The following is a 23,673-nucleotide window of genomic DNA, read 5'->3' as shown; positions in this document are numbered from 1 at the left end:
CCTTGAGGCAGATGGGACACAACAGCAAAAGCCCACAGCCAAGAAAAGGAACCCAAGGCTACAGCGAGCACAGGCTCATTGAAAACGGGACTGTTGAAAATTGGAAAAAGTCTTTAACAGTCTTCACCTGTCCAGTCGAAATTAACTAATCCGAAGGGAATTGAATGTCTGGCATACTCTTTTAAAAGGAGAGAGGATGTCGAAGAGGTGCACGCATTATAAGGTTTGCTGTCAATCACTTTTATTTAATTCCATGATCATTCACTCAGCACATGTGTGAAATTGCTTACACTAAGACTTTCGAATTACATTTTAACTTCAACCTAAAAAAAAAAAAGTGTGGTAGAGTATGAAGTAGGGGACCTGGCAAAATCTTGACAATGTCTTGAATTTTATTTGCAGAATGCCCACCTTACATAATCTTACAACACATCTCTTCACCCACTTTGTTCTGCCTAAAAATATAAGACCCCACACACCTGACTCATAAATCACTCTCGTCCCCCTGCCCTGCTTCTTGTCAGTGTATTGAAAAGATGCTTCCACATCCAAAAGCAACCTTGCCAGGTCACAGACCAGACTAATAAGTATAACAAACTAGGTTAAGATTTAATTAGGACAAATGCCAAAATCACTGTTGATTAATCCTGATAATGAAAATTTAATAACGTTATACAGTTATTACATGAATACAGTAGTTACATAAACACATCCACAAACTCACACAACACATTTCAACCACAATACAATCATCATAGAAAGATTTGTACAGCCTTTATTATAAAAACACTATGTATGTGTAACTATTTGCATTTACGTGCATACCTTTAGCTTATAACATGGTGTTGGATTAAGTAAGTGCCACATTACGGAAGAAAGGACTAAATTACACTGCACTCCATTTGATAAACTGTTTTTTCCTCGTATAAATACAATATTATTCATTTCAAATACAAATATACCATAAATTTTGGACTTTCAGCATGGAATATTGTCTGTAGCCTATCAGCAGTGCATCTAATTCCTTATTGCTAATAGCCCTGATAAAATATTGCTTACTTTGAAAAATATGTATTTACAAAGAACATATAAACGTAGCATAAATACAAACCACATTTTGTATTTATGTCTTGAGTTTCCTTGAGTTTAACAGAGGATATTATTGATCCATGCTAAAACAAGGAAGGTTTCCTCAGTACCAGAAAATGACCCTGTGTTAAGTTAAAAAAAAAAAATTTGCGAGTCCGGTCAGGCCACAAGCAGTGACGTACCCCTTCAGACGGAACATTAAATGTAAAAATCAGGACAGAAATCCTGTGTTCCCAGGTGAAGAAAAACAGGAGTGATGGTCTGCGGAGGGCAAACGGGACCGTCAAAATACAAAGCACCTGTAGAGGAGAGAGAGAGAGACAGAGAGAGAGACAGAGAGCTCTAACAGCTTCACATGTGATTTGGTTTTTTTTTTATGTATACACACCCACATGTATCTCACACACACACACACACACACACACACACACACGGTGTGTACGGTATGTATCTATGTATGTGGGTGTGCCATCAGCCCAATACATACACATGGTGTGTGTGTGTGTGTGTGTGTGTGTGTGTGTGTATATTGGCACCAATTCTTTTGTTTTTTGCTATACACTGAAGACACTTGAATGTCTACTCTATGGGGAAGCCATGCTCTAATGGTTAGAGAAGCAGCATTAGGATCAAAATGTCACCGGTTCGATTCCCTGGACCAGCACGAATGGCTGTCACTGGGCCAGTACTCTCTAAGGTACTTATTTGTAACATTCATATACTGATTAGGAACATATATGTACCTTTTTCACCCTAAAAAGGTACACCTTGAAGTCCAATAATAAGCTCTAGGGGATACATAAGTGTAGATTGTACCATGCGGATTGTACCATGGGGAAGCCATAGCCTAATGGTTAGAGACCCAGCTTTAGGACCAAAAGGTCATTGGTTTGATTCCCTGGACCACCACGAATGGCTGAAGTGTCCTTGAGCAAGGCACCTAACCCCTAACTGCTCCCCAGGCTGCTCTGGGTATGTTGTACGTTGCTCTGGATAAGAGCGTCTGCTAAATGGCATTAATGTAATACTAACAAACTTGGTTTGAGCCCTGAGTCTTACCAGTGAAGACTGCATTTATTGTCAAAAACTAACCTGATAAACCAACCTGAAGACCACAGAGCTGTCTAAGAGAGAAAAGCAAGCTATTCTGATGCTGAGAAAAGAAGAAAAATCTGTCAGAGCCATTGCATAAGCATTGGGCATAGCCAGTACAACAGTTTGGAATGTCCTGAAAAAGAAAGAAACCACTTGTGTACTAATGAACAGACATTGGACAGGATGTCCAAGGAAAAAAAAAACAACAACAGGTGATGACAAACACTGTACGAGCTGTGAACAAAAACCCAGAAACATCACCAACAACCTTCGCTGAGCAGGGGTGAAGGTATCACAATCCACCACTGAGAGCAGAAATACAAAGACCAAAACATAAAGCACTCATCAGGAGTAAGAATCTAAAGACCACATTTGCCCCTTTTCCACCAAAGCAGTTCCAGGGCTGGTTCGGGGCCAGTGCTTAGTTTGGAACCGGGTTTTCTGTTTCCACTGACACAGAACTGGCTCTGGGGCCAGAAAAACCGGTTCCAGGCTAGCACCAACTCTCTGCTGGGCCAGAGGAAAGAACCACTTACATCAGCGGGGGGGCGGAGTTGTTAAGACCAACAACAATAACAAGACCGTGAAAGATCGCCATTTTTAAGTGAAGGGAAGCCGCAGCTGTACAAACGCGAAGTCATCCATTATTATTATTGTTGTTGCTGCTGCTTCTTCCGTGTTGTTTTTGCTTCGATATTCGCGCCAAGGTTTATGCAAACGTAGCGACATAACTGACGTATACAGCGACGTAATGATGTATACAATGACGTAACTGACGTATACAACGACGTAACTGACGTATACAGTGACGTAATGACGTGTCTTCTCTTAGCACCGCGAGCTATGGAAAAGCAAACTGGTTCTCACCTGGCTCACAAGTTGAACGAGTTGTGAACCAGCACCGGCCCCTAACCAGCCTTGGAACTGATTTGGTGGAAAAGGGGTATTAGAAGTGATAAACATTCTGGAACCATGATTAACCTCGACCAAAGTGATGGAAAAGGTCAAAGTATGGAGAAGGAAAGAACTCATGATCCAAAACGTACAACCTCATTGGTTAAGAAGGTTGGAGGTTGTGTCATGGCTCAGATTTGCATGGCTGCTTCTGGAACAGATGCACTAAACTTTATTGATGATGTAATGCATGACGGTAGCAGCAGAATGAAGTTTACAGAAACATTGTCTGCTAATTCACAAAGAAATGCAACCAATCTAATCAAAACACACTGCCAACATAACAAAAGGCCTTCATCGGGGGAAAAGTAGAAGGATTTAGACTGGCCAATTCAATCTCTAGACCTTAACATAACTGAGCATGCATTTTACCTCCTGGAGAGGAGACTGAAGGGTGAAACCCCCCAAAACAAACAACAGAAAGAAGCTGTGGCCTGGAAAAGCATCACAAAACATGAATGCAATAGTTGGGCGAGTCAGTGGGTCGCCAGCCTGACATAAGCAAGAGATATGCAACCAAATAGTTAACAATTATTCCACAAAATCGAGTCGTTTACAAGCTGATAGCCGAGGAGGCACGTAGAGCTGAGTTTGCTCCAAGCCATGTATGATGAGATTGAGTAGAATAATTGTTTTATTCTATCCACATTCACTGGATTTTGAGAAACAGAGCATTTTTATTTCAAATTTTTTGCAAACTTGATAAATAAAAACTTTATACAAAATATCTGACAAAATCATTTACACTTAGGTGGACTTCTTAAAAACTCATCAATGTCTGCACGAATTGACTTTAGTGTTGTTGTTTTGTAGAAAGTGCCATCTTGCGGTCATGCTGAGGTATAGAATAGCTTTAGACATTTATTTCATTCTTCCTTGGACATTTCAGTGATGTAATTTTCAAACTTCTTTGAGCTTTTGAACCAGTCTAAAAAAAAATAAATAAAAATGTAATGCTTAAAGGTCCCATGGCATGGTGGTTTGTTGATGCTTTAAACGGGCTCGTGGAGGTTTCCGGATGTTATATCCGCAGCCTTTCTCGAAAGGCACGTAGATATAGCCTCCTGGGAGAAAGCCCCATTTCAGCGCTTTTCCCAGTGCGTCGTTTTGCTAATGAGAAGCAGAAGGCGGGGAAGGGTAGAGGGTGGGGGCGGGTCTTATCATTAATATTCATGACATGTAAACGAGTTACCTCTGATTGGCTAACAGCACTGTGACGCTACCTCCAGTGGGTCAGAACAAGCGGATGTGGGTGTCTTACTATGGCAAGAGAGAAGGAACAAACCGCGAAGGGAAAAATACCGTGCGCTGACGTCATTAAGGTGCGACGCGAGGAAATAAAATAAATTCAACAAATGTTTGGGTTTTTACTGAACAAACAAACAAATGAAATGAACGAGTGACTTAAAAAAAAGAATGTGGGTGCCTTTGTAAAAACTGTTTTGATTGGCTATTATAACAGAGCATGCTGCATGCTTTTTGGTTTTGTAGCGCAGAGTACCTGGCTAACTGCAGGAAGCAGTTAGCTGCACAGCTAATGTAGCCATTGCAAGGCTAACGTGGCACCGATTTTAAAACACGGCAAAACGACTTAACAGTTATACACTTACTTGTTCGGTGTTTGTTGCTGATGTGGCAGGGATGCTTGGTACGGACCCAGGCTTCAGTGACAGTTGATGTGCAAAACCTGCCCTGTACTGTCCCAAGTTGTGGAAACATTCCTCAGTAAAATGCTTCCGACAAACATACACCGTCTTAGGTAGACTCGACGGCGTATTATTGGAGTAAATAAAATTAAGCCACTGCGTCTTCAGGGGCTCTCCCGTCGGCAGTAAAAACAGACTCCTTTCTGTGTTGTCACATCCATGTACAGCACAACTTCCATGTTTGGTGGCAACTTTTGAGCTGGGCGGGCAATCCATACAGTGGGTGGGAATCCGGGGGGGGGGGGGGGGGGGGGGGGGGGAATCATCTCCCTTGCTGACGTAGGCAAGGGAAGAGTTTATCAACGCGCCATTTTGACGCGCCATTCTCAAATGTTGGGCATAGTTTGCTTTACACATTATGAAATTTCTAGCCACTGGGGTGACTTAAGAAGGTCAGAGGAACTCATTTTAACGTTAAAAAACCTCAAAAAGTGAAAATTTCATGCCATGGGACCTTTAAAAGATGAAGAATGTAAACAAACCAGTGAAATGACTGTAGCAACTTGTGAAAAATGCTATAATAATTCTGGGGAAAAAAGGTACATTCTTACCATCAAATACTTTCATTCCATATTTTGTTCCTTTTTTTTTTTTTGAGTTTTTATTTCGTCCTCGGTGGGTTCAGCAACACGCTCCACCACTTTGTTTTTCTCTACTCACGGTATATGAGCTGATATCCTAATAGTAGAGTAGCCAATCAGAGCGTGCGATTGCTCATATCCAGTGAGCGTGGATAGAAGAAGTGTTATTTACTTTAAGACGATCTGTTCCTATACTTTTACGCACTTAATTGGGTGGGCTGCCACCAAACGTGCCAAGTTGTTTAACACATCTAGATGTAAAGATTAGGAAATGAAAGCTGAAATTGTGATCTATCTTGATCATCTGTTCTGTTCATCGTTTATCTGAAGCCTTGAAACCCATGTCTTCAGTGTATAATAAAAACAGAACTGGCCTTGCCTACTCTCTCCCACTGCCTCAAATGACACAGGACACCAAATTAGAAAATATATTTTATTAATATTACTAATTTGTCTAAATGATGTGAAATTTCTCTACAGATATATAATGAATAAACAATAACCAAAAGAAAAGGGAAGGTTTAAACCCTCACAATGACAGTTTGTTAAAATATCAGACCTAGAAATAGGGGCGAAAGCAGCGGAAGGGAGGAGGAAAGACATGACGTGGAGGAAGCAGGGGTCGAACACGGAACATGCAGGGTACAATTCTACGTCCTACAAAAAAGGAGAAATAGATCAATACAATGAAAAAGTAATAAATGACCAAGAATGGGGTTGAATGACAATAACTAGTCAGATGAAATTACTGTTTAATATTTTAGAAGGGAACTCCTAAACCTACTGCATCATCTGGGTTTTTTTTCTTCTCATCCTTCTGTATGCACGTTTATGACAACCTTAGGTTGTTATCTCATCATATCCGAGCTTAACTCAAAATCGAATGGTTTTAACGTTTTGTTTACAGTCTTAGCCAAACACAGAGGATTCAATTACACCAAAACTCCCACCAACATCCCACCTGTGGCCGGTGTGCGATCGAGTGTTGATGCGACATGCTTTCTTATTAGACCTGTGCGTTTTATTATGACGATTCACAAGCAGTTTAAAAAAAATGCGCATGGGACTACAAGATTACACCAGCAAGAGAGCAAAGAGATTGTGGTGGAATTCCGTAAGAAGAAATATGTTCCAGCTCTGGACACAACTGAGAGTCCGAACACTGAGATGGTACAGACCCGGGAAGTGGTAAGTACCAGGGTGTTCACCTGATTGAAAAGCTGGGGTGTGAGACATGAACATGGACAGCTTGTACAAAAGGGACAAATGCAACTCTACTTTCCGAGGAGGTCCTTTAGAGTTCAGGGTCACCTTCTACAAACATTCTACACGTCTGTTGTGTCAAGTGCTATCTTTTATGCTGCTGTGTGCTGGGGCAGTGGCATCAACGCACAGCATAGCATACAAATGAGATCAACAGACTCGACAATATAAAGAGAGCTGCATCAGTCATGGGTTCCAGAGTGAACACAGTGGTGATGGTAGGTGAAGAGGAGGATGCTGTCTAAGCTCACTGTCGTAATGAATAATCGCGCATCCCTACTCTCTCTAATAACCACAATCAGGGCAGAAAGGAGCGCTTTCGTAGATCCTTTCGCAGGTCTGTGCAGCCATCAGACTGTACAGTTCCACACATAACATCTCCATCTGAGAAGGCATATTGATTTTTCTGCACTACCTCTCAGAGGATAATCATTTTATCCAGTCCAATGCTGCACAGTGACATTTTTGCACACTGTTATAACCTGCATATGAGTGGTGATACCTGGTTTTATTCTGTCCCATTTTGCACATCATCTATATATTCTGTGTATTTATTTACTACAGTTTTGTACACTATATTCTTTTCTGTCTCTTACCTGCTGTTGTAATATTGGAATTTCCCACCTCGGATTAATAAAGTGATATTTTATCATATTACTCACCAGTAATACAATAGTCAGGGTCATAATGAGAGTAAATACAATAGGCCTTAGTAGAAGTTTTGTTTATTCATTTATCCATTGGTTTTAAAAACATTGTTTTCGGGCGGCACAGTGGTGTAGTGGTTAGCACTGTCACCTCACAGCAAGAAGGTTCTGGGTTCGAGCCCAGTGGCCGATGGGGGCTTTTCTGTGTGGAGTTTGCATGTTCTTCCCGTGTCTGCGTGGGTTTCCTCCGGGTGCTCCGGTTTCCCTCACAGTCCAAAGACATGCAGGTTAGGCTAATTGGGGGCTCTAAATAACCCTGACTACGTCATCACAATGCATTATGGGTGATACTCGGGGTCAGCTCCCCCTTATTGTTTGCCTTTGTTAAACACTGCATTGTTGTGTCTAACCGGTTTTAACCATGCTGCCTAAAGTGAACTGTTGTGTGCCTTACTGTGTCTCTACAACAAAGAGAACGCCTAATTTGAGCTTTCATCAGCTGCCAGTCGAGAAGAAAGAAATGGGCAAGTTTAATCCCTAACGAAAACCTTCGAACTGAATCGAAATGGACAAGGTGTTTGTAGCTTACGTTTCTCTGGTGGGAAAAAGACAGACTTAAAGGAGCAGTCCACCGTACTTCCATAATGAAATGTGCTCTTATCTGAATTGAGACGAGCTGCTCCGTACCTCTCCGAGCTTTGCGCGACCTCCCAGTCAGTCAGACGCAGTCAGACGCGCTGTCACTCCTGTTAGCAATGTAGCTAGGCTCAGTATGGCCAATGGTATTTTTTGGGGCTGTAGTTAGATGCGACCAAACTCTTCCACGTTTTTCCTGTTTACATAGGTTTATATGACCAGTGACATGAAACAAGTTCAGTTACACAAATTGAAACGTAGCGATTTTCTATGCTATGGAAAGTCCGCACTATAATGACAGGCGTACTAACACCTTCTGCGCACTTCGGCAGCGCATTGATACGGAGCTCAGATATCAATGCGCTGCCGAAGCGCGCAGAAGGTGTTAGTACGCCTGTCATTATAGTGTGGACTTTCCATAGTATAGAAAATCGCCACATTTCAATTTGTGTAACTGAACTTGTTTCATGTCACTGGTAATATAAACCTATGTAAACAGGAAAAACGTGGAAGTGTTTGGTCGCATCTAACTACAGCCCCAAAAAATACCGTTGGCCATGCTGAGCCTAGCTACATTGCTAACAGGAGTGACAGCGCGTCTGACTGACTGGGAGGTCGCGCAAAGCTCGGAGAGGTACGGAGCAGCTCGTCTCAATTCAGATAAGAGCATATTTCATTATGGAAGTACGGTGTACTGTTCCTTTAAACCGTGACTCAGCGATATTTTCACGGTCTGCAAAACGGCCTTTGGTTACAGAAGATTATAACAATCGACACTGTTCATCGTCTGGAACTAGCGATATTCCAAAGCCTGGAAAACAAAGCAGCATTCTTTGGCCTTTGCCTCTCAACGTTCCGAAGCACTCGGCAGCCGAACGAGCCTGTCGGACCGATAAAACTCCCAAACCACGAAGGGTTCTCTTTCGGGTGTGTATAATGATCAGTGAACCTCATGAGCGGCATTTATTGAAGTAAATGCATTTATACAGAACATGACACGGCAGATCAGTGGGTTTCCAAAGATTTGTTTTGTAATGTTTCCTGATATCAAGTTTTATTTAACTAATCACTCATTTATAAATGTTTTGATAAGACATTCTGAGATTTGATGATGTCCAGCGTGGTAGACTCAGTTAATCTCTAGGTTGTACGAATTCTTGTCACTTATGTCTTACCTTCTCACCAAGCTTGATTTGGATTTAGATTTTCCTGCTGTAAACCCTCGGCATGTTATCCACCTCTTTCAATCACCAATTTCACTGTCTTCCACGACAGAGCACAACAAAATCACTCCCCTCACATCACTCTCACGTAAAATTAATCTAACATCTGCTATACTGCACAGCTACCAACCCCGGCTATCCCCCATAATGCATTGCGATAAATAAGCGATGACGTAGTTATGCTTGGGGGCTATTGACCGTAGGTGTGAATGCGAGTATGAATGGTTGTTTGTCTCCATGTGTCAGTCCTGTAATGATCTGGTGACTTGTCCAGGGTGTACCCCGCCTCTCGCCCATAGTCAGCTGGGACAGGCTCCAGCTTGCCTGCGACCCTGCACAGGATAAGCGGCTACGGACAATGGATGGACAGACATTCGGTTTTCAACTTTTGGACTCCATTGTACGGCTTCATGAAGTACTTAAATTAGCACTGAAGAAATATGGTGCGTGTGTGGGGGGGACCACACACACACACACACACACACACACACACACACACACACACACACACAATAAACCCCCAAAAGGGTTTTAGGCTGATCTTACTGATACTCCCTGACTGAGTGAACTAGGATAAGGATGTATTTATTGACAGATTCCAGAGTACTTCTGTACAAAGCACACTGTCCGCAAAATGCCATAAATGTAAAATGTACTGTTTCCTTAATTGGTTTAAACCGTTGAAATATTCTGTGGGGTCCACAAGTTGAAGACCCCTGCTCTTGGCTATCCTTAAAAACTATGCAGCATAAAACAAATGAATACCAGACCATCATTTCAACTAGTGCAACAAGCTGAATTTTAATTCTTAACATTCAACCATTCAAAATTTCATCTGCCAGCAATCACTCGCAATTCTAGGTCGCTAAAAAGACGCTTACATTAGGCCTTCTGGAATTTATCAGTGGGTGATTGTTTAGATTAATAATAGTAAAAGACACTGCGATTACTAAGCACCTCAAAAAAGCTACACTAGAGCTCCCTTTTTGACTGAGTCCTTGTCCTTCACTTGGCTAAACATGGACATGCCAGAGTTTCCTTTGAGAAGCTTCAGCCTCAGGCTGATGCCATGCTGCTATCAGAGAGTTAATATATGGATACCAAAACTAAAGGTGATTAAAGGTGTCGGAGCCTCATTTATATTTATATCTAGAAGATACGACTTAAACACACATCATGCATATCTTAATACCACGAGCAACATGGTATGAACCTTGTAGGTCTGATTTCGGAGGCATCTACGAAGCCCTGGGTGGAAGAGTAACACGGAATTCCAACACACTATAGACTTTACGCAACATTTCATACCTATAAAAGATACTCAAATCATCTATGTTGGAAATATTTGAAGAATCTATTTTCACAGATTTCAATTTAGTGCTTTTTGGTGACAAAAAAAAAAAAAAAAACAAGATCAACTGTGAGCTACTGCTCACTTACGTATCCCCCCGCTCTCGCTTACATCAGAATGCAAGCAATCGAAGGAATAGGACGCTTATTATGAATGTTGACTTCAACAAATAATTAACCCTGAAACAAGGAAGTAAAGAGCAGTGTCTCTCCCCAAGGATTTCAAATAGCATCCTGGTAAAATGTCATTTTGAAATAGCGTCAAAATCCATGCTATACATTTCGTAAATACATTCAGTTGATAAACAGGAAGTTGTTGTACGACAGACCTGAAAACGGTATACAAGGTATAGAACCCCAAGCTGAAGCTCGGTATCAAATATCAAGCAGTTGTGATTTGTAGTTGCTGAGAAAAATGTTACGAAAATTTTGGAAATCCACGCTATATGTTTCGTAAATACATTCAGTCGGTAAACAGGAAGTCAATGTGCAACAGATCTGAAATCGGTAGACACAGTATAGAACCCCAAGCTGAAGCTCGGTACCAAATATCAAGCACTTTTGATTTGTAGTTGCTGAGAAAAAGCGCGTTTCGGACAGATGGAGATAGGAATGGACAGATAGAGGTAAACTAGTATACCTACCCCTAAACTAGTAGGCCTCCCCCCCACCCCCACCCGGAGCGAGGGTATAATAAAAAGTGGTGTACACAAATGGAAAGACAAAAACAGGGGGAGGAATTGTAGTACTAATGCTCTATGGACTATTGAGATAAAGAGGCCTACCATGTGGTGGAGGCACCACTGGACCATAACCATATGGGGTAAAGCCTGCAAATAGAGAGAGAGTGAGAAATACTACCGTACATGTGTGGTGGTCTAGAAAAACTATAACAACTCGTATTACAGAAGTGAAAATGTTATGATAATACACACCTGGTGTAAAGTACGCAGGAGCAGGAGGAAAAATAGGAAGTAGTGGCCTGGGCACTGTAACACTCCTCTTTGCTCTGGGAAGCCCATTTATAGCAGATGAACTCACCTAAAAGAGCATGAAAAAAAGAGACACACAGTGCTGCATCATAATATCAGTACATACTAAAAGGTTCGGAAATTTGTACACCTGAACTTACTTTTGTATACGGCCTCTTCTTCTTATTGCTGTTTGCATTGTGTGCTGAAAAGAGCTTTTCTATTGCTGCCAAAGCTGCATTTGCTTTTGCTACCCTTTTATTAGGTCCACAGCCTCTGAACCTCAGTCCATCCACTTCTACCTGATATAGAGCAATAAAACAAGTTGTACAAGTCCAGCACTTCAGAGTGGTATATAGACAGGTCAGGAAGCATCCCTTTGAGACCTCTAGGAGTTGAGTAAATCGAATCCTATGTAGACCAATTACAAGCGATGTAGAAATTCAAAGCCACAGGAGTTGCGCTTCATTCAAAGGCCTTCATCAGGTGTAGTGAATGGTTCACCCAGGGTTTGTGTATTAGAGCAATTTAATAGTTTCCACATGATTTTACACAGACACCAAATCCAGTGACGTTTATGCTGATTATATTACCAGACTTTGTGTCGGCGTGCCATGATTTAACATGCGAGTAGGAGTTATCACTCAAACACACACAAAAAAAAAACCTGTCTTTTACTCCTGGGAGCAGATACAGTCAGCATTACTCTTGAATGTTTTGTGCAAGTCTTTAGAACGCTACCATATTAATCAACATCGCCTGAAAGCCCCGACCCATTTCACAGTTTCTTGACTGTGTATAGCAGTTCGTCCCCTCCCATGCCAGGAACTGGTCTTCTCAGGCAGCCCTTGGCCTCTCGCCTATTATATAGCTAGGTTTATAGTGGGGGGTGGGGCTGGTCCTCTGGTAACGAGCTGGCCTAGTGGTCAGCGTCTCCACCTCTCGACCGGGAGATTGTGAGTTCTACTCGCAGTTGGGTCATAGCAAAGACCATCTGTATTGCATGCTGCAATACAGATGCAAGTAGGGAGTCAAACTCTCACGGTATAGCAGTTAACTATGTATATTTATTAGGGATGCCACTGAATTATTGTTAGAAAGAAAGGATAATAATTTGACCTAAAAAGCAGATTTCATGGAATTTTTTTTTTTTACTGTTTATTGCACATTACTCCAAAATAATCTAAAAATCCTCTATCCAGCTGAGTTTTCATAACTGTCGCTGTCAGCAAGCAGTTCCAGACTCTACAGTTGATATTATTATTACTCCCTCCCCTCCCGTCCTTAAACCTGAAAATGATGTAAATGCTAATTTTCTTGTCTTTTTGGTTATCAGTTCAATTAAATTGTTTAATCGTGATTTTTTTTTTTTTTAATTGCGAGCAGACAGAAATCAATATCGTACAAAACTACTTCACGCCCCTCAGAGAAAAGGTGAAATGTTTTCAAACTTCGACATGAATGGCTGAATCTATGTGCATTATTATTTTTTGGCATGGTGCATATATTCCATTTGGGTTATTTTTAGCATTAACATAGGAGATGCAGAGGAAAAATGCAGTCCAATGCATTTAAGTCACGTACAGTCACAATCCATCCACGTCATATAGCCGTCACACAGCATGCTAGTGGACACCGATTTTGGACTAACAGATGTGGGCAAAAAAATAAATAAAAAAACAAACAAAAAACAAGATCAACTGTGAGCTACTGCTCACTTACGTATCCCCCTGCTCTCGCTTATATCAGAATGCAAACAATCGAAGGAATAGGACACTTATGATGAATGTTGACCAACAAATAATGAACCCTGAAACAAGGAAGTAAAGAGCAGTGTCTCTCCCCAGGGATTTCAAATAGCATCCTGGTAAAGTGTCATTTTGAAATAGCATATTGCTTTTTGAAATAGCATCAAAATCCACCCTATAGGTTTCGTAAGTACATTCAGTCGGTAAACAGGAAGTTGATGTGCGACAGACCTGAACACGGTATAAAAGGTATAGAACCCCAAGCTGAAGCTCGGTACCAAATATCAAGCAGTTGTGATTTGTAGTTGCTGAAAAAAGCGTTACGAAAATTTTGTAAATCCATGCTATATGTTTTGTAAATACATTCAGTTGGTAAACAGGAAGTCGATGTGCGACAGACCTGAAAACAGTATACACGGTCTAGAACCCCAAGCTGAAGTTTGGTACCAAGTGGCTATGATTTGTAGTTGCTGAGAAAAAGGGTGTTTCGGACAGACGGAAATACGGACGGACAGAGGCAAACCAGTATACCCTTCGGAGTGGGGGTATAGATAAAAGACATTTCTTCCCCCTCCATCTACAAATCTAATATAAGAATGTTCCCTAAACTCTAGTGTATTTCGTTGTGCTTGTACTGTACTTAGGGATATACGAGTAGGAAGGTAGAAGTGAATATTGCTGCCACCTCAATAATGAAGCGTTGTTGTTGGTTCTCTCCGTTTTCAGTGATGAGGTTATATGATAGTCCTCTCCTTTTCTCATTTAGCTCCATTACAGGGTTTTTGCCCCTGGCTGTGAGAACGGGGCCCTGAACCTTCACCTGAAAACCAGAACAAACCTCATGACACTCATGATATGCTATAAACAACTAACACTGTCTTGGTATGTGTGAGCTCGGTTCACAAAGGACATTACAATGTCATGAGATGCATTCAGTTAATCTACTGGACAATAATAAAGGGATAGTTTGATACAGATACTTATCGGAGTATTTTTGACAATTATACTATCCATGGTTGTGCAACATGAGAGCAGTAATTTGGACACAACCATTCCAACCTGTATAAATTGATCTAACCGTGTGATCTAATGAAAAGTAAATTGTAAATACGCATAATTGTTCATATTAATAGAATTTCTTTTTACCTTGGTTGATGAGCCATGTGTGAATTTATTACTGGCGCTTTTGGACAGAGTTTCCAATTTTCCTTTACAATCTGATTTGCCATCAGATGTTAATACAGCTGCAGCAGTACCTGAGACTAAACAACATTACAGGGATTGTTAAGGAAGTCTTACAGTGCTGTGATAAAGCATTCCCCCCGCTGATTTCTTCCATTTTTTGCTTATTTGTCATATTTAAAAGGTTTAGGTCATCCAATTAAGTCTAATATAAGAACGATGTAAGTAAACACAAAATCCAGCTTTTAAATGATCCACTCCTTTTCCACCCATGTGAAAAAGTAATTGCCCCCTTAAACCTAATAACTGGTTGGGCCACCCTTGGCAGCAACAACTGCAATTAAACGTTTGCGATAACTTGCGGTGAGTCTTTTACGTTGCTGTGGAGGAATTTTTGCCCACTCTTCCTTGCAGAATTGTTTCAATTCAGCCACACTGGAGGGGTTTTGAGCATAAACTGCCCGTTTAAGGTCCTGCCACAGCGTCTCAATTGGATTCAAGTCAGAACTTTGACTAGGCCACTCCAAAACCTTAATTTTATTACTTTTGAGCCATTCAGAGGTGGACTTGCTTGTGTGCTTCGAATCATTGTCCTGCTACAGAACCCAGCTGCGCTTGAGCTTTAGGTCACAAACTGATGGGCAGACATTCTCTCATCTCATCATCTCTAGCCGCTTTATCCTGTTCTACAGGGTCGCAGGCAAGCTGGAGCCTATCCCAGCTGACTACAGGTGAAAGGTGGGGTACACCCTGGACAAGTCGCCAGGTCATCACAGGGCTGACACATAGACACAGACAACCATTCACACTCACATTCACACCTATGGTCAATTTAGAGTCACCAGTTAACCTAACCTGCATGTCTTTGGACTGTGGGGGAAACCAAAGCACCCGGAGGAAACCCACTCGGACACGGGGAGAACATGCAAACTCCGCACAGAAAGGCCCTCGCTGGCCATTGGGCTCGAACCCGGACCTTCTTGCTGTGAGGCGACAGCGCTAACCACTACACCACCGTGCCGCCGGGCAGACATTCTGTTTCAGGATTTTCTGGTAGCGAGCAGAATTCATGGTTCCATCAATTATGGCAAGTCGTCCAGGTACTGAAGAAGAAAAGCAGCCCCAGACCATCACACTACCACCACCATGTTTGACTGTTGGTATGATGTTCTTATTTTGGAACGCTGTATTAGCCTTACGCCAGATGTACCGGGACCCGTGTCTTCCAAAAAGTTCTATTTTTGACTCATCAGTCCACAGAATATTATCCCAAAAGTCTTGGGGGTCGTCAAGATGCTTTTTGGGAAATGTCAGATGAGCCTTTTTGTTCTTTTTGGTTAGCAGTGGTTTGCGCCTTGCAACTCTCCCGTAGATACCATTTTTGCTCAGTGCCTTCCTTATTGTAGAATCATGAACACTGACCTTAACTGAGGACTGCAGTTATTTAGATGTTCATCGCGGTTCTTTTGTGACCTCCTGGATCAGTCGTCGAAGCACTCTTGGTTGAATTTTGGAAGGCTGGTCACTCCTGTGAAGGTTCTCACTGTGGTTCGCTGGAGTCCCAGAGCCTTGGCAATAGCTTTGTAACCCTTTCCAGACTGATAGATTTCAATTATTTTGTTGCGCATCTGTTCTTGTAACTCTTTACTTCATTGCATCATTTTAATATCTATTAACTGACTTCACATTGCCAGCAGGGCGGCACGGTGGTGTAGTGGTTAGCGCTGTCGCCTCACAGCAAGAAGGTCCAGGTTCGAGTCCCGTGGCCGGCGAAGGCCTTTCTGTGTGGAGTTTGCATGTTCTCCCCGTGTCCGCGTGGGTTTCCTCCGGGTGCTCCGGTTTCCCCCACAGTCCAAAGACATGCAGGTTAGGTTAATTGGTGGCTCTAAATTGACCGTAGGTGTGAATGTGAGTGTGAATGGTTGTCTGTGTCTATGTGTCAGCCCTGTGATGACCTGGCGACTTGTCCAGGGTGTACCCCGCCTTTCGCCCGTAGTCAGCTGGGATAGGCTCCAGCTTCCCTGTGACCCTGTAGAACAGAAAGCAGCTAGAGATAATGAGATGAGATGAGACATTGCCGGCATGGTTCTATTTATGTGATATTTAGATTGAACAGGTCTGGCAGTAATCATGCCTGGGTGTGACTAGTGAAACTGAACCCAATTATCAATTAAATTTGATTGATTGGTTGAGGGCATAAATACTTTTTCACATAGGGTCAGGTAGGGTTGGGTAACTTCCCCCCCATCAATAAATGAAATCATCATTTGAAAACTGCATTTTGTGTTTATTTGGGCTATCTCTGTCTAATATTAAAATTAGTTTGATGACATGGAATATTTAAGTGTGACAAATATACAAACATAGAACAAATCAGGAAGGGGCAAATACTTTTTCACAGCACTGTATGTGGACATTTTAAATTATGGTCTTTACAAGAATCAGAAAATAAGGCAAGAAAAAAAAATTACTATCTTTCCGGGTCTTTTTGCTTTTAGGTTCGTCTGCAGTTTCATCTTCATGGAGTCTTTTCCAAGACGTCCCTGCTGAACAGCAAATCCAATTTCAAACACGTCTACAAAGAACAGAAGATGAAAGATATTATCTTAATCACGTCAAAACACCAACCTTCTCCGTCTGGTAATTTTGGTTCCACTGCAGGTTTAGCTGTAGGAAGAGGATCCACCTCGAGGAACCTGTGAATCTGTCCGAAAGCTAGAAGCCTTAGGGCGTGCTGAAAATGTACAGAACATTAGTTGTTTTTTCTTTAACATTTCATTTAATTTCATTTTTCCATATGCCATCTTTGGGCATGTGAGGGAGTTTTAACCTGTGCAGTGTAGGTAAGAAGTTCAGCCTGATCGTTCGTCATCGCTGACAAAGTGTCGACCTCTTCTTTTTCACACGGATCATGTAATCCAGGTCCACCTGAAGGGAGAAGAAACTGAAATATGTAGTTATGATTCCTATTCATGAAATCAATGATAGATTTCCCCCTGATACTGACTAGCTAGCAGAGGTGGACAGTAACAAAGTACATTTACTTGAGTACTGTACTTAAGTGCACTTTGAGTATCTGTACTTTACTTGAGTATTTTTTTTTTTGAAACTTCTGACTTTAACTTCACTACATTTGAAAGGCAAATATCGTACTTTTCACTCCACTACATTTCTATCAAGGTCCTCTTACTCGTTACTATGAAGCAGCTTTGAAAGTGGATGTTTTTTTCTTTTCTTTTCTAAAACGTGATTGTGTTTTTTTCCCCCACAGGTGATACTGAGAGCCGATCAGTAATCACTAGGGTCACGTCACGTCCACAGACTGTATAAAATCAAGTTCAGTGATTTCTCAGCAGCATTATTTGAACTTGATGACTTGATGGCAGTACGGAAGGAGACGGTTCTTCTGGAGAACACACACACCCATGGCCCATGAACCCATGTTTCAGTTTTCTGAAAGAATTTAAGATTTTTTTTAATTTTAAATGTTTGCTTTGGGCAGCACGGTGGTGTAGTGGTTAGCGCTGACGCCTCACAGCAAGAAGGTCTGGGTTTGAGCCCCGTGGCCGGCGAGGGCCTTTCTGTGTGGAGTTTGCATGTTCTCCCCGTGTCCGTGTGGGTTTCTTCCGGGTGCACCAGTTTCCCCCACAGTCCAAAGACATGCAGGTTAGGTTAACTGGTGACTCTAAATTGACCGTAGGTGTGAATGTGAGTGTGAATGGTTGTCTGTGTCTATGTGTCAACCCTGTGATGACCTGGCGACTTGTCCAGGTGTACCCCGCCTTCCACCCGTAGTCAGCTGGGATAGGCTCTAGCTTGCCTGCGACCCTGTAGAACAGGATAAAGCGGCTACAGATAACGAGATGAGATGAGATGTTTGCTTTGTTTGCCGAAAACAAGCCACATCACGGCCTACAAAAACCCATTATCCAACCTGCGTAAGCATATTGAGGTACATATGTTTTATTCCAAGAGAAAGCTTGCAGTGAAGTTGTCTGTGCTTTTAGAGCTAGCGATAATGTTCCAATAGCTATGCAGTCTGGTTAGTCAAATGATTTTCTATGGATTTGCCCGCCAAGTTGCCGTAGCCTTGTCCACAGCTAACATTTACACATAGCTAGTTAACTTGGACACTGTTAGCATGTAAAAATGGAGTTATGCTAACATGAATAACGTTAACTTATTTCTGAAAGGACTTCAGATATGTTTTAGCATGATCTCGCCAAATAAACAAAATGTAGAAATCTTTCTTTTCTAGTAGCGTTAGCTACCCAATATGTTTTCGAGTTTGAAAAGAGTTTGCTAGCATGTCAGGTGGAGTTTCACTGACTACGTAGCTACCGGTAGCTTAACGTTAAACCACCATGATGGCACGGCATGCGTTCATTTTGTGAATTCACATTTCTGTCTTTGGTAATGCCATTAGATTTTGTAAACGTTGTGGCAATAATACAACGATGCATTGACAGAAAATGCACTTTTAATACTTAAGCATTTTTAAAAGCAAGTACTTCAGTACTTTAACTTAAGTAAAAATTTGACTGGACAACTTTCACTTGTATCGGAGTAACATTTGACCAGCGGGACCTGTACTTTGACTTAAGTACTGAAGTTGGATACTTTGTCCACCTCTGGTAACTAGTGGTTTCAGGGAACTTACCTGGCAGGAAGATGCCTGTGGAAATACATTCCAAGACCCGTCTCAGAGTCTCACTTGGTCCCAGTGGCCTGTAACTCGTGGCGAAGGCTTTTTCACATATCAGTTCAACTGGCTGGAGAGACACAATATGTAGAGTTGATCGTAAAATAAACAATTTGAAAAGAAGATTAAGATAAGACTTTGTCATTGTAGTTATACAACGAAACTTAGTTTGGTAGCACTCAGAGAAAACAGCAGCAATAAAAAGGATATAAATAAAATAAATAAAATACAAGATAGAGTAAGTGGGGGAACTGCAGTGTCGGCAGATTTTGCACAATTGTAATAGGTGTATTTACATTCCTATGTGTAAAGAGAGCAAGTCAGTAAAATAGAAGTGCAGTGTAAGCAGATATTGTACAGACTGTAATAACTGTATTTACAGTCCTGAATGTAAAGTGATCAGTACGTTAGCAGCAACTTGGTGGTGTGTGAGAGAGGGGGGTGTAATGGAGGCTACAGCTCTGGGGAAGAAGCTGTTCCTCAGTCTAACTGCATGTCCTGATAGTCCTGTATCCTTTGCCCAATGGGAGGGAAACAAACAGTTTATGACCTTGATGTGTCGAGTCCTTGATAACGTTGTTAGCTCTCTTGCATAAACAGTTAGCATAAATTTTGGCCAGATTTGGTAGCTTAGTTCCCACAATCCTCTGTGCAATCTTAACCAGGCTTGTAGTACTCAAGTCCAGGACTCGGACTCAAGTCCGACTCATGCTCTAATTTTAAGGACTCATGACTTGACTCAGACTTGAGCACTGATGACTCGGACTTGAGCACTGATGACTCAGACTCGAGCATTAACTGCATTCGAACTTGTAAACTGGAGGTGAGGACTCTAATTTTTTCTTTATTTTTTTTGTAACATGCCATAATAATTTGGCACAAGATATTTATATCTACATTAATTTTTATACTAATTTCGTGCAAGAGAATGCACATTCAGCTGTTCATATGTCATGTTCAGGAACAAACTAACGTTAATGGTGCTAAAATGCCTGGAGAGAAGCCCCTAGGACTGTCCGCTTTGTTTATACAGACTTCTCATGCAGTGGGAAAAATGCACTGCTGTGTGTTCCATATGTAGAAGAACTATCGAGGAGACGATGGGAACAACCTCGAACTTCAGTCGTCGTTTGGCAAGACTCCACCCAGAGAAGGAAGTGACACGCTATGTTCATTGCTCTGTTGATAGCGGGGCTTGCTTGCTGACCGAGGAACTAGCTCGTGTTAACCCTCTCTCATGTTATTTGCTCTGTTGATAGTGGGCGGGGCTTGCTGAGCGACGAACAAGCTTTTTATCTGTAGCCTATTAACTAAAATGGGGCAGTAACGTTAGTCCAACACAGTAGCAGAAGCGGTTTCAGATAAAGGCAGCAACAGCCACCGTCAAATGGTGCAGTTGGAATCTTGTTCTCGGACTCGACTCGGATCAATAGTGGACTTGACTTGAAATTTTCTTTAATGGCTTGGACTTGAACACTGGGGACTCAAGACTGGACTCGGACTCGACTACAACACTGATCTTAACTATCCATTTCAAATCTCACTGGTTCTCTGCAGTACAGCTGGTCTACCAAACTGTGACACAGTAGCAGATACTTATACAGTACACATACCTTGCATATTGTCACCGAAATCTAATCTCATATTGTGTTAATCACCTGAATCTTGACTATCAATAATGCTGATTCAACAGTCACCCAACTCACCCATCCTTTCAGAGGAGCCCAGACTGGTTTCGTGTTGCATATATCCCTCAGGATCCGCATGACTATGAGACAGGATCTCTTCCCACTCACTCGGACCTGCGGAAGTCAGACCACACCTTTATTTATTTATTTATTTTTAAACTAAGATATACAAATATGGAACAAAAACAAAAGATGTCATGCAATTCAGAAGCGTAAAGCAAAGAGGAAAGGTGAGTGCTGGAATAAAGGTAGAGAGTGTTTCATTCAGTCTGGGTCATTCAGAGGAGGAATGAAAGTTGTCTGATTTCGGGAGCCTGAAAGGACAGTGTTGGACTTTTAATATCAAATTGTTTCAAGCTGTGAATTGATTCTTGTATTTATCCATGTTGAAAGGCTACAACAACCAAATAGTGCAAACGGATGGCCAACCTGGAACCATTTGGCATGGCGCAGAGAGGCCAGAGCAAGCAGGCATCTCTGCTGGTCCAGCAGATCAGACGGATCTTTCACTTTTGTGTTTTCCACTGGTGAGAAGAACAGAACAGGACACACAACAGATTCGCCATGAGCTTTTCTGTCAGGATGCACTGGCAGAAAAGTGCAATACTACACTTAGGATCCCACTGATCTGACTGAGTTAAGAACATGGTTTTTCATGCAAAATTAAAAAAAACAAAACTGATTTTTCTCATTTTCGTCAACTCAAGATGCAGATCAGAGACATTAAGCAGTAAGCAGACCAAATGTGTCAATATAAGCAAGAACTAAAAATACTAGCATGAGCTCTGGACCAGAAGCCAGGAAACCTGAACACCATAATCACCATGAAGTTTGCGTTGTTAGGTACAGCAATTTGATTCTTCTCACTCGTCTTTAGCTGCATGCTGGTATTTTCTGTTCACATTTGGTTGTGTTTATGTCATCCCAGGAAATCCTGAGAGAACAAATATTCTAACAAGCCCAACTGTGGGAGCTCATAATTATAAGCTGTAATAGTGGCAACAATACAATGCTAGTTCATATCATTAGTGCCCTCGTGAAAGAAAACGTATCTGTGCTACATTCCCAAAAAGATCAGCAAGAAGAGGGGAAAATTAATGGAGTAAATGCTTCGGAAAATTTTTTGTTAGGAGTCAATTTCATGGTGTGACAGGAGGGTGAGAGGAGGAAAAAAAGAAAAGAAAGAAAGAAAGAAGGAAGCCCGGATCCCAGGGCTCCCCGACAACAACACACCAGCTGCTGCGTCAAAAGAAACAAGAATCCGGTAGCACCCGGCACAATGCCGAGACAACTCGGATGCGGAGTTGACTCATCAAGAAGCTATATCAGTCTCTCTTGGTGAATCAATATGTAAAACTGCATAATTTGATCAGAGAATGATTTCTGTGGATCGTACTGTCGCTGATCCTTTTTCACCAAGACTGTTAAAAGTTTCGAGGACATTCGAAGGCTGTTACCTTGGTTTTTCTCCAGCTCCTGGCTTTTCATCTGCATTGAAGTAAGGATGACCCTCAAAGGCAGATCAGGTCTGCTGCTTTTGAACACTAGAATAGCTGCCTCTGGAATGCAGGGCTGCACTGTGTGCATATCCTCTGACAGTTTCTGCAAAGGAGGAGAGAAAAGACTCGGCTACATGTAGCGAATAAAATGTGCCCAATGTGTCAAGGTTACAAAGTTAGCTCCTTTAGAAACACATTTTTTTAAATACCGTATAAATTGACTTACAGTGGGAAGTTGCTACAAGTAATCAGGTTAGCTCCATTTGCCAAGTGCTGATGGTATTGTCTAAAGCCAAGATGCACAATACTAATGTAGTTTAATCAAAGCCCAGTACAAATGGGCTGCTTTGCAATTAGACTCATTTTCTGCAGCTTAATTATGTCCACTGGAGAGTCGCTCATAGCGCAACACATTCCAGAAAACAAGGTGCATCAGTGATGCATTTCAGGCAGGTTGGTTATTTCGAGAAAGGGCAATACACCAGCAGCAGTTTCAGTCCAGTTCTAAAGGAAACAAAAGCTTGCAGAGGTCTCAGTGGGAATGCTCTAAATAAAACCAGCAAACCTTCATCTGCAGTGGCAGGTTGGTGCAGATTGTGAGAAGCAGATTTTTAGTAGGCTTTTCTCGGCACAGCAAAACCAGCTCGAGGTCCATCAGACCCTTGATAAGGAGGCCTTTAGCCACAGATCCAACACGCATGACGCCAACCAGTGGCCCTCCACACCTAAACAACAATGGCTGGAGCATTAAAAGATCTTGAAACAACCTACTCCGTTGTTGAATACTACAAATAAATAAAGATATAAATGTATAAAAAGTGATGAGAAATCCTGAGGGACTAACTTTGGGTTGGGTTCTGCAGGTTCAGTAGATACAAGACCACTGGCCTTGGTGGAATCCATTAGCCAGTCAGAGACATACTTTAGTCCTCCTTCTACCGCCGACACCAGAGACTGGACAGCCTCTAGCTCTTCAGCTGATGGGTACACGGCCGCATGTTTGGCCATCACATAACGATCATCGTTAGCCAACGATTCAGGAGAGCACTACGCAACACACAAACAATGGGACGCAATGATAAATAAACAGCATTACATACAAATGTGGCACACAAAACAAAAAGATCAGTGGAACTTACATCAGAGCTCTCCTCCATCATGGATTAAGCAATTAATCAGTGTAGTACAAGCCAAGCCAAAGTCTTCATTTATCAACCGTTCACATCAACGCCGAACCTCCCTTGTGTGTTTCTGATCCAGCTGGAGAATTGCAAGAGCAATCTGAGATTAATGAGCAAATCTGTACATGCAGGTCAAAAAATATATTTTATATATATGA

General features: G+C 41.8%; 1 protein-coding gene across 1 annotated transcript; it reads right to left on the bottom strand.

The window, feature by feature from the left end:
- Nucleotides 1-1,287: 1,287 nt before the first annotated feature.
- LOC132872823 (spermatid perinuclear RNA-binding protein-like) lies at nt 1,288-23,494 on the bottom strand. The gene is made up of 16 exons (XM_060907916.1): nt 23,474-23,494; nt 23,179-23,381; nt 22,900-23,059; nt 22,293-22,437; nt 21,265-21,359; nt 20,854-20,949; nt 19,106-19,217; nt 17,276-17,373; nt 17,074-17,179; nt 16,917-16,991; nt 14,410-14,525; nt 13,949-14,083; nt 11,677-11,817; nt 11,480-11,585; nt 11,330-11,374; nt 1,288-1,388 (listed from the first exon to the last, which is right to left on the bottom strand). The coding sequence occupies exons 1-16, from the start codon at nt 23,492-23,494 to the stop codon at nt 1,288-1,290; spliced, it is 1,755 nt and encodes a 584-aa protein (XP_060763899.1).
- Between the last annotated feature and the right edge of the window lie 179 nt (nt 23,495-23,673).

This window comes from Neoarius graeffei, chromosome 24 (genome assembly GCF_027579695.1).
Source record: "Neoarius graeffei isolate fNeoGra1 chromosome 24, fNeoGra1.pri, whole genome shotgun sequence".
NCBI classification, from domain to species: Eukaryota; Metazoa; Chordata; class Actinopteri; order Siluriformes; family Ariidae; genus Neoarius; species Neoarius graeffei.
The sequence above is the reverse complement of the archived record's forward strand: the minus strand, read 5'-3'. Positions and strand labels throughout refer to the sequence as shown.

Excerpts from the sequence above, each read along its gene's own strand:
- LOC132872823 (XM_060907916.1), bottom strand. The coding sequence starts at position 23,494 with ATGATGGAGGAGAGCTCTGAT. Across the intron at positions 17,374-19,105 it reads CACAGGCATCTTCCTGCCAG|GTGGACCTGGATTACATGAT; the intron begins GTAAGTTCCCTG and ends TTCTCCCTTCAG. Across the intron at positions 11,375-11,479 it reads TCCTGCGTACTTTACACCAG|GCTTTACCCCATATGGTTAT; the intron begins GTGTGTATTATC and ends CTCTATTTGCAG.